Source organism: Conger conger, chromosome 10 (assembly GCF_963514075.1).
Source record: "Conger conger chromosome 10, fConCon1.1, whole genome shotgun sequence".
NCBI classification, from domain to species: domain Eukaryota; kingdom Metazoa; phylum Chordata; class Actinopteri; order Anguilliformes; family Congridae; genus Conger; species Conger conger.
This window is the reverse complement of record NC_083769.1, coordinates 1,107,500-1,119,106: the sequence shown is the minus strand read 5'-3', so window position 1 is coordinate 1,119,106 and position 11,607 is coordinate 1,107,500. Positions and strand designations below refer to the sequence as shown.

At 42.4% G+C, this 11,607-nt stretch overlaps 1 protein-coding gene across 2 annotated transcripts in view; it reads right to left on the bottom strand.

Moving 5' to 3' along the window:
* Positions 1-1,071: 1,071 nt before the first annotated feature.
* LOC133138252 (EF-hand calcium-binding domain-containing protein 4B-like) overlaps positions 1,072-11,607 on the bottom strand; it is a 60,267-nt gene continuing 49,731 nt past the window's right edge. For both annotated transcript variants that reach the window (XM_061256846.1, XM_061256847.1), the window contains 7 exons: positions 11,334-11,488; positions 9,580-9,717; positions 9,299-9,380; positions 9,084-9,198; positions 5,716-5,817; positions 2,720-2,796; positions 1,072-1,725 (listed from right to left, as the gene is read on the bottom strand). In XM_061256846.1, the coding sequence (XP_061112830.1) occupies positions 1,635-1,725; positions 2,720-2,796; positions 5,716-5,817; positions 9,084-9,198; positions 9,299-9,380; positions 9,580-9,717; positions 11,334-11,488 (760 nt within the window). In that variant the 3' untranslated portion in view covers positions 1,072-1,634. The remainder of the gene's footprint in view (positions 1,726-2,719; positions 2,797-5,715; positions 5,818-9,083; positions 9,199-9,298; positions 9,381-9,579; positions 9,718-11,333; positions 11,489-11,607) is intronic.

Below are 11,607 nucleotides of genomic sequence, written 5' to 3'. Positions count from 1 at the left end.
TTGGAACTCTGCCATGCAGGCCATTTTTGGCCAGCCTCTTTCTTATGGTGGAGTCATGAACACTGACCTTAACTGAGGCAAGTGAGGCCTGCAGTTCTTTGGATGTTGTTGTGGGGTCTTTTGTGACCTCTTGGATGAGTCGTCGCTGCGCTCTTGGGGTAATTTTGGTCGGCCGGCCACTCCTGGGAACACCACTGTTCCATGTTTTTGCCATTTGTGGATAATGGCTCTCACTGTGGTTCGCTGGAGTCCCAAAGCTTTAGAAATGGCTTTATAACCTTTTCCAGACTGATAGATCTCAATGACTTTCTTTCTCATTTGTTTCTGAATTTCTTTAGATCTCGGCATGATGTCTAGCTTTTGAGGATCATTTGGTCTACTTCACTTTGTCAGGCAGGTCCTATTTAAGTGATTTCTTGATTGAGAACAGGTATGGCAGTAATCAGGCCTGGGTGTGGCTAGAGAAATTGAACTCAGGTTTGATAAACCACAGTTAAGTTATGTTTTAACAGGCGGGGCAATCACCTTTTCACACAGGACCATGTAGGTTTGGATTTTTTTTCTCCCTTAATAATAAAAACCTTCATTTTAAAAACTGCATTTTGTGTTTACTTGTGTTGTCTTTGACTAATATTTAAATTTGTTTGATGATCTGAAACATTTAAGTGTGACAAACATGCAAAAAAATAAGAAATCAGGTAGGGGGCAAACACTATTTCACACCACTGTATTTACAGTATGTATCAGTAGAGTAACAGTTATTTAGAGTATGTATCAGTAGAGTAACAGGTATTGAGAGTATGTGAAGTAGAGTAACAGGTATTTCGAGTATATATCAGGAGAACAACAGGTATTTAAAGTATGTATCAGTTATCTCTATTTTACCTGTTTGCCAGCATACACCTGCCTGTTCGCTCGATGTGTCTTACAATAATGACGTCGATTCTGCCGAGTTCTGGGTTGGGACTGGTTGGCACCATGATGTAAAAGGTTTTCAGATTGAATATAAATTTTGGCTGAAACAGCCAACAAATATTTATTTTGCTGAAATATCTGAGGAATGCAGTAAAACAATGATGACCACAAACTTTTATTGAGCAAAATTCTCCAGACATACTTGGCTTCAGCTATGAACAAGATCAGACCTCATTCTTTATGATAGATTTTTTTCAAGGTAAATATTTCTCTAAATCTAGTTTGAAGCCATATTTATGTCCACTGGTGGTTACATGGAACATTTGAGGCTTTCTTTGCAGGTTTTCTGCTGTTTTGTACTATGGTTATGTACAGCTATCTTGTTTTCCTGCAGTTCGGTCAGATCGGTCAGATAGCTGAGAATATGAGTTCTCATTAACCTCACAACACACTCATGGAAATTGGTTATATTAAAATATATATTCTAACAAAATCTATAATCAATATATTGTAACACTTCACAATAGTACAATGTAAGCAAAATGCAAATTGCTTGCCAAATTGCATATTCTGTAAAAAATATACTGTTATGAAATATATTCTATATATTTTAATATTATATTTTTACGTTCTGTTATTTATATTCATCTTGGTGTATATTAGATTTCCATAAGGGCAACTTCTGCTGTGGTGGTTCCTTGAGTGACATCATCACACACTCATCCACAACACCCTGACTTCTTTTTTGGGGACCCGTTCTGAAACGTGACACTTCCTTCCTGCTTGTCATCCACCTGCTGCTTCAGCATCCTGGAGAAACACACGAACACTAAAGGCAAGCCAGCACTCTTATCTGCACTCACCTGTGACTTCATCCCACTCACCCCTGCCTAACACACGTACCTGTGACTTTATCCCACTCACCCCTGCCTAACACACGTACCTGTGACTTTATCCCACTCACCCCTGCCTAACACACGTACCTGTGACTGTACCCCTCACCCCTGCCTAACACACGTACCTGTGACTGTACCCCTCACCCCTGCCTAACATACTAACCTGTGACTGTACCCCACTCACCCCTGCCTAACACACTAACCTGTGACTGTACCCCTCACCCCTGCCTAACACACTAACCTGTGACTTTATCCCACTCACCCCTGCCTAACACACGTACCTGTAACTGTACCACTCACCCCTGCCTAACACACTAACTTGTGACTTTATCCCACTCACCCCTGCCTAACACACGTATGTGTGACTGTACCCCTCACCCCTGCCTAACACACGTACCTGTGACTGTACCCCTCACCCCTGCCTAACACACGTACCTGTAACTGTACCACTCACCCCTGCCTAACACACTAACTTGTGACTTTATCCCACTCACCCCTGCCTAACACACTAACCTGTGACTTTATCCCACTCACCCCTGCCTAACACACTAACCTGTGACTGTACCCTTCACCTCTGTCAAACACACGTACCTGTGACTGTACCCCACTCATCTCTGGCTAATTTACCTGTGACTGTACCTCTCACCTGAATTCACCTGAGATTTTACCACATTCACCTGGAAATAAATCCCATAACTGTGACTGTACCCCTCACTCAGATTGCACCTATTTTATCAGGGGCTGGTTGTTTTTTTTAATTTAACCAAAACTTAACCCAAATATTTTTTCTAATCATTCCCTGTGAATCCGTTCTGCTCAAACTGTTGGCAGGTCTGTGTAGATCGGAAGCTCTTTTTAGAAAGACGTTGGTGTTTTTGATGGTTAGGTCATTAGATCATGTTTCTTACCGGGCCAGGTTATTCATGGCTGGTACCACATTGTTGCCGGTAGCCACACTGCACTCCATGAAATGAATATTGTACTCCTGGGGCAAAACAAGAATATATATATATATATATACAGTGCTGTGCAGAAGTCTTAGGCACCCTAGACTTTATTATATATTCATTCATTCATTATCTTAACACGCTTATCCTGAACAGGGTTGCAGTGGGGCTGGAGCCTATCCTAGCATACATTGGGCGAAAGGCAGGAATCGCCAGTCCATCACAGGGCACACACACCATTCACTCACACACTCATACCTACGGGCAATTTAGACTCTCCAATCAGCCTAACCTGCATGTCTTTGGACTGTGGGAGGAAACCGGAGTACCCGGAGGAAACCCACGCAAACACGGGGAGAACGTGCAAACTCCACACAGAGAGGTCCTGGCCGACGGGGATTCGAACCCAGGACCTCCTTGCTGTGAGGCGGCAGTATGTTTATTTTTTTGACTACGTTTTACATAAAAACTTGATCAAGGCTATCAGAAGCAAGGATCAGAAGCAAGGAGCCAACCAAAGTCTGCAGAAGAACTGTGGCAAGCAACTACAGGACAGCGTTGGCCATCTCAGAGAAGTGATGCAGTTTTAAAGCTGAAGGGTGGTCACAACAAATATTGATTTGATTCAGTTTTTAACTATTCTGCCAAATTACTAAAATGTCATGCAAAATTTATTGTACGTTTATTTAGGACCTTTCATTGAATTATTTTTGAAAGAATCTTATCTGTACGGAATGTTATACAGGTGCCTAAGACCTTGTATAAGATACACTCAGTGAGCACTTTATTAGGCATTTATTCGATTTATTTTTTAGTCTTCTGCTGCTGTAACCTAATCTCAGTTTGATGCATTGTGTGTTCAGAGAGTTCAGAGCTCTTCTGCATACCACTGTTGTAATGTGTGGTTATTTGTGTTACTGTCACCTTCCTGTCAGCTTTGACCAGTCTGGCCCTTCTCCTCTGACCTCTCTCATTAACAAGGCATTTCTACCCGCAGAACAGCTGCTCACTGTTCTGTGTGAAAATCCCAGGAGATTCGCAGTTTCTGATACTCAAACCACCCTGTCTGGCACCAACAATCATTCCACGGTCAACGATCATATTTCTTCCCCATTCTGACATTTGGTCTGAAAAAACCTGACCTCTAAATGGTAATGTTAAACATGTTTCTTAAAATGTTAAATCAAGATGACTTTTTATTTATATTTTTTACAGTTTAAAAATAATAAAAAAGGCCCTGTGCAACAGTTTGGGAACCCTGTCAGTAAGTACTTTGTAAATCTTCCTCGGGCAATTACAACAGCTTGCAAATACTTCCTGTAGCCAGCTAACAGTCTTTTAATTCTTGCTTTTGGAATTTTCCCCCATTCTTCCTGGCAGAACACCTCTACCTCAGAAATATTCTTTGGCCTCTTTGCATGCACGGCATGTTTGAGATCATTGTCTTGCTGGAATACCCAACCTCTCTTCAACTTCAATGTCTAACCTTTGAACATTAGCCTCTAGAATTTCTTGATATTTGGTGGAATCCATTCTTCCTTCCACTTGCACAATATTTCCTGTGCCCCCAGCTGCCACACAACCCCAAAGCATAATGCATCTACCTCCATGCTAAACAGTTGGCAAGGTGTTCTTCTCACCAAAGGTTCACCCGTTTTTCTCCAAAAGATACATTCTTTGGTGGTGGCCAAAAAGTTCAATTTTAGTTTCATCAGTCCAAAGCACATTGTTTCAAAAGGCTTCAGGCTTCTCAGTGTTTTCTCTTGTGTACATATACAAGGCTGCAGGAGCGGCTTCTGTCAGGAGCCTGAAAGCAGTGTAACTCACCTGGGTCTGGCCTCAGTAATCATCTTATTAAGAACTTATAAAGAATAATCCAAAAATGTTCCCAAACCTTTGCACTGGGCCCTTTTCATTAAAACCACCTGTGTAAACCAGTTTTTTCATGATTAAAAATGCTTTAAACTGTATAAACTTGTCTATAAACACTTAATTCTTCATTATATGATATGGTACTTTTATAAGCAGATCATCATAAGTGAATTACATTCAAAAGTTAAATTTTTAAATGAAAATGTAAATCTTGTAAACTCATGGGGGTGCATTGTGTTGTTATTTAAATATCTTGCTACTGAACTGATGTTCATGATGGTGTCTATCTTAACAGATGCTCCAGGACCTGTAGGAAGACCATAATGCATGGCATCTAATCCTACAGTTTCACCCTTCTTCACTCCATTGGAATGACATGGTACTGCATGTGGTGAAACATTTGGAGGAATAGATCCCATGCATTTTGAAATTGGCGGGTGGTCTTTATTCTTTTTAAAATATTAAAAATTCTACATGTCCTGGAGCACCTGTTAAGATAAACACAAGTACGTACTAACATATTTAAATAACAATGCACACCCCTCCCAATGAGCTTTCAAAATTTACATTTTCATTGAAAAATGTTTGAATGCAATTCACTTAAGATTATCCACTTATATTAGTACACATAGCATATAATGAAATATTAAGTGTTTATACACGAGTTTATACAGTTTAAAGCATTTTAATAATCATGAAAAAACTGGTTTAAGCAGGTGGTTTTAATGTTGTGGCTGATATATATACTTCTATACCAGCTCGTCACTGTACTGACCATTACAGATGTATCTAGAAGTGCTGTCATGCTCCATGGATTAATTGCTCTTTTTCCTTTTATACATTCAGCCAAAATTTGTCTCTTCACAAAATCAACTAATCTATTAACAGATAGTTTATGAAGAAAACGTGATCCAGGTGATTTTTGGTGAGTTTGTGAGTACAAAAATAAAGTACATTATTTTTACCGTAAATTTTAGCTGCAGAATTATTGGCAGACTAGTTAATGCATGGAACCAATGCCACATTTAATTTAAACAGAAAATAAAATCAAAGAAAAAAAACAAAAAAGAAGGCAATGACATTACCCTTGCAAGCCTTTGTCCCTCCTCCAATGAAACTTCCCGCTGTTTGCTGCTATCATTCTTGTTCCCCAGCAACATAATAATGACATTATCAGGGGCTCCTTCCTGTCAAAGACAAAATCGCTGAATGTCTGGTCATGTCCGAAACGGCCCACTTGCTCACTATTGCATACATAAATTGAGTACACTGGGTCATTAAGCAGGAGAAAGGTTCCTATAAATTCAGTGTACTGGATGGATCCCCGTTATATATGTATTTCCTGATTTTTGCGAATGTGGGCATGCGCAAAACAACTGCGAAATGTGTATATAATCTGGAATTTTACACTATAGTTACACTATATTGAGAGAATATTTGGCTTCCTTAACAACTTTCTCATCCAGTGAACGTCTCCTTCCTGTGTTATTGGCTTTTGTTCTGTTTGCATCCCTGTTCACCGTTAATTACTGGTTCAATGTTCAGTCGATTAATGGCTCGACACACCAGCAGGGTCACACACTTGATCTTGTGTTTTCTTTGGGCCTTCCCATTTGTAATGTCGCGATTCTGATCAAGAACCATTATTTTTAATGCAAATCTGCATTAATCCTTAACTCCTCGGCCTGTCATTCCAGCTCACAGCACTATTTTAACCCTTCAACTGCCAAGCAGTTCTCAGATGAATACATAGCTGTAACTGATGCCTGCACTGTTGAGACTCTGCCCCTGCTAACGAGTACAGAGGAGTTGGGTAATTCATACAGTGCCACCTGCTGAACTATTCCTCACTCCATAGCCCCTGGTTCTACATGTGTGTGGCAGTTCTACATATGTGCAGCAGTTCTACATGCACAGCGGTTCTACATGCACAGCGGTTCTACATGTGCGTGGCGGTTCTACGTGCACAGCGGTTCTACATGTGTGTGGCGGTTCTACATGCACAGTGGTTCTACATGTGTGCGGCGGTTCTACATGTGCGTGGCGGTTCTACATGTGTGCAGCGGTTCTCCATGTGCGTGGCGGTTCTACATGCACAGTGGTTCTACATGTGTGCGGCGGTTCTACATGTGCGTGGCGGTTCTACATGTGTGCAGCGGTTCTCCATGTGCGTGGCGGTTCTACATGCACAGCGGTTCTACATGTGTGCAGCGGTTCTACATGCACAGCAGTTCTACATGTGTGTGGCGGTTCTACATGCACAGCGGTTCTACATGTGCGTGGCGGTTCTACATGCACAGCGGTTCTACATGTGTGCAGCGGTTCTACATGTGCGTGGCGGTTCTACATGCACAGCGGTTCTACATGTGCGCGGCAGTTCTACATGCACAGTGGTTCTACATGCAGAACGGTTTAATCTTGTGCTGGACCAGGTCTGTTTCATCAGAGGTGAATCGGTCTTCATGAAGTCTTGCTAAATTTGCTGTTATATTAGCAATCGGCCAAGGCTTTAAAGGAGATGACAATCTGATTGGTTTATTCCATGTTACACCGAAGACATACTTGTTATTAATTAAGCCACCTTCCGCCCATTTGAACCAAACGTGGATTTGGATATGCCCTAAACCCACTTATGCCATACTCTGTAGACCATGTGCCATGCATTACAATTGAGCCCTAAAAGTGAAAACACAGTCATGAATTAATTTAAAAATAATTATTGGAAGGGACTGTAATGTTCTGAGTTTGTTCTGTTTGTATTTAGTGTTATTATTGTTTATTCTTGTTATTTATTCATCATCATTCATATCTGGTTATTGCTTCCTTTTCAGTTATTCGTGACACATTCGTGATCCCCTGTTATGTCTGTGTCTGAATGTTTACGAGCCCGAGTCACTCCCCTGTCTGTGTCTGAATGTTTACGAGCCCGAGTCACTCCCCTGTCTGTGTCTGAATGTTTACGAGCCCGAGTCACTCCCCTGTCTGTGTCTGAATGTTTACGAGACCGAGTCACTCCCCTGTCTGTGTCTGAATGTTTACGAGCCCGAGTCACTCCCCTGTCTGTGTCTGAATGTTTACGAGCCCGAGTCACTCCCCTGTCTGTGTCTGAATGTTTACGAGCCCGAGTCACTCCCCTGTCTGTGTCTGAATGTTTGCGAGTCACTCCCCTGTTTCTTCTTAATTTTTTCATTCCTTCCAATCTCGCATTTCTTACTTCCTGCTTCTCTCAATAGTTAAACGTTGTAAAGCACTATTCTTACTAACTACTACTAATCTAGATATTGTACAGTACTAATCCACTTTGATACACTTACTGTCTGTCTAACAAACTAACAGTCACTTTAATTGGTTAGTTTAGATTTTTCACGTAACTAACTCACTAATGCAATCTCTTAGTTTTCCGCACTGTACTTTCAGCGAAGTGTTCGCACCTGTCTCTGACTATCACTACGTCTTCAATCTATGCAAATGTCTATTCCCTAATCCGGAGCCGTATGTTTTACATGTGTGTTATCGTGCATCCAGTCCACGTTTTCGTCTCCCCCTTGTTATTGTATTATTACCCTATTATGTTTCCCACCTGTTGTCTATTTGTTAGCCCACCTTTCTCCCGAGCCCCGCCGAGATAGTCACCTTCCCTCATGTATTTAAATCTCAGTCTCCGCTTTGTTCTTTGTCAGAATGTTGATCTTTACCAGTGCTGAGTTCATTGTACGCCTGTTATTGAGATTCCTACCGACACACCTTTGATTTGTTTTTGAGTTTGCCTTGCCATCTGGTTTTGTTTGCCCATCTGATTTCTTGGTTTTGATTATTTGCTTTGTTTTTTTACTTAGATTTTTGCCTCAGCCCTTTTGTACCTTCTACTTTTGATTACCTGGATTTTGACCTTTTGCTCGTTTATTCAACCTTTCTTTTGCTTTCTTTTTTTGGCATTGTCTTTGGATCTCTTTGCTTTGGACTATTTTTAATTTATTTAAAGTTTCGTTTTCAGATTTTTTCCCTTTTTCTCCAAATTTGGTAGCCAATTGTGCCCCGTCTGATTAAATTAGAGCCAGTATTAGATACACCACCCACACCCCGTCCCTCAGCGGCCCGAAGGAGAGCGACACGCCTTCTTCAAGCCGTCTCGTCTCATGCTTGTGACCGTGATTCCAAGGCGCCCGAGGTGCTTTATTGTGCAGCGACCCTACTCAGCGATTCTACTCACCCTGCCAAGTCCCTCCCTCTGGAGCAGCGAGCCAATTATGCCGCTCCACGAGAGCCGGCCAAACTTCAAATCAAACCCCGGTCCCCGGTGTGCAACTGCAGTGAACTGCAACCGCAAGTGGATTATCCCCTGTTCTGCGTCCGGGGCCTCAGTGCCGTACATAACTGTGGGACTGCACCATTGAATGTGTTTGTGTGGCGTTCCTAGCAAAATCGAACCTTGAGCCTCAAGCCTGAAGCTCACCTCGATGCTGGAGAGCCAATAGCGGAGGGCGAGGAAGCTTTGAGAGGAAGTGATGTCATACATGAGCAGCAGTCCCTGGGCTTTACGCAGAATCTGCTTGGTGACACTGTGATACCTGAGGAAGAGAGAAATTCCCTGGTAAGGCGACACCTTCACCATGCTGTGCCTCACCGTTCAGCTTGTAGTACTCCGCTCAGCCCTCTGCATGCTCTCACCTCTCCTGTCCAGCAGTGTCCCACACCTGCAGGATGACCCTCCGCCCCTCCACCTGCACACTCTGGATACAGCTGTCCAGGCCTGCCTCGCAAACAAAAACACCAAAGAAAAGGGAACCTCGCTGTTAGGAACACTATCAGGGGTTTTATAACAGCTTTCTCTGCCATTCACATCTTCCATGATCAAATGATTTCAAAAGTAAGGGAAAGTGTCTCTTAACAATAATATTACTGACGGTAGCACAGAGATCAGGATTTACAGTACATAGCAATAATATTACCGACTGTTGCACAGAGATCAGGGCTGAACTCTCCACTTTGGAATCGCCTCATGAAGCACGTTTTTCCCACACTGCTGTTCCCCAGCAGAACCACATTATACAGCAGGTCCAGCACTGCGGGGGAGCAGCTCACACTGCCTGAGAGAGAGAGGGAGAGAGAGAGTGAGAGATTATACAGCAGGTCCAGTACTGTGGGGGAGCAAGATTACTTTTTATTTACATTTTTTACAGTTTCAAAATAATAAAAAAAGGAAAAAGGCGCTGTGCAAAAGTTTGGGAACCTGTCTGTTATAGTTGCCTCCTCGGGCAACTATAACAGGTTGAAAATGTTTCCTGTATCTATGGTTCCAGCTAAGAGTCTTTAAATTCTCACTTCTGGTATTTTTCCCAATTTCCCTAGCAGAACACCTCTCTAGCTCAAAAGATCACTTGAGATCACTCAACAGACTTTCTATAATATTCAAGTCTGGGGACTGTGGTGGCAAAACCTTCATCCGTCTTTCCTGGAGGTACTGCATGCTTGATTTCTAGGTATGCTTTAGATCATTGTCTTGCTGGAATACCCAACCTCTCTTCAACTTCAATGCCTGGACTGACCTTTGAACATTAGCCTCTAGAATTCCCTCCACTCACACAATATTTCCTTTGCCCCAAACTGCCAGAAAACCCCAGAGCATAATGGATCCTCCTCTTGTCAAGGTGTTCTTCTCCACAAAGGCTTCACCCTTTTTTCTCCAAACATACCTTATTTGTTGGTGTTCAATTTAGATTCCGTCAGTCCAAAGCACACTGTTCCAAAAGGTTTCAGGCTTCTCAATGTTTTCTTTTGCATACTTCAGACACTTCAATTTTGTGTTGATGTCATTCTTTCTGGCAACTTTGCCATGTAGGTCTTTGTTGTTTAAAGTATGTTGTATTGTTGTCCTGTGAACAGCTCTTTAGCAGTAATGTGCGGGTTCTTCTGAACATTTCTCACCAGGTCTCGGGCCATTCTATCTGAGACGTTGACTTCAGCTGTTCCATTGATTTTGCTTTTGATCACATACAGATTATTTGTAACAAACATTTAAACCAGGGGTGCCCAAATTTTTGCACCCCACTGTAGTACAAGTGCATCTTGAATTAAGTGGTTTTATATTCCTGCATTCTAAGTAGTTGGCTTGCAGGTGCACTTGAAATTTGAGCTTTTTAGCACACAAGTGCACTTGCACATGAATGTGCAATTGAGACACAGCTGAAGTTCCAAACTCAGTGAGTCTCTCTTCCTTACTCAGTGAGTCTCTGTTCCTAACTCAGTGAGTCTCTCTTCCTTACTCAGTGAGTCTCTGTTCCTAACTCCGTGAGTCTCTGTTCCTTACGATGCAAGTCTCTGCTCCTTACTCAGTGAGTCTCTGTTCCTAAGTATGCAAGTCTCTGCTCCTTACTCAGTGAGTCTCTGTTCCTAACTCAGTGAGTCTCTCTTCCTTACTCAGTGAGTCTCTGTTCCTAACTCAGTGAGTCTCTGTTCCTAACTATGCAAGTCTCTGCTCCTTACTCAGTGAGTCTCTGTTCCTAAGTATGCAAGTCTCTGCTCCTTACTCAGTGAGTCTCTGTTCCTAAGTATGCAAGTCTCTGTTCCTTACTCAGTGAGTCTCTGTTCCTAACTATGCAAGTCTCTGTTCCTTACTCAGTGAGTCTCTGTTCCTAACTATGCGAGTCTCTGTTCCTTACTCAGTGAGTCTCTGTTCCTAACTATGCGAGTCTCTGTTCCTTACTCAGTGAGTCTCTCTCTCCTCTGGCCTGGCCTCTCTGTTTGTCCCAAAGTGCCTCTCCGAGGCTGCAGTGGGGCGAGGCCTGGCTGCCAGTGGGTAGGTCAGGCATGGGATCCTCCTCTATGGATATCACTCGCCTGTGTGAGTCACCTTGAGCTCTGTGAGCGACGTCAGGAGTTGACATTCAGGAAATAAACAAAGAAATGTTTTAATAGAGGAGAGAAAACTCTTTCAGACATAGCACACACACACACACACACACACACACACACACACA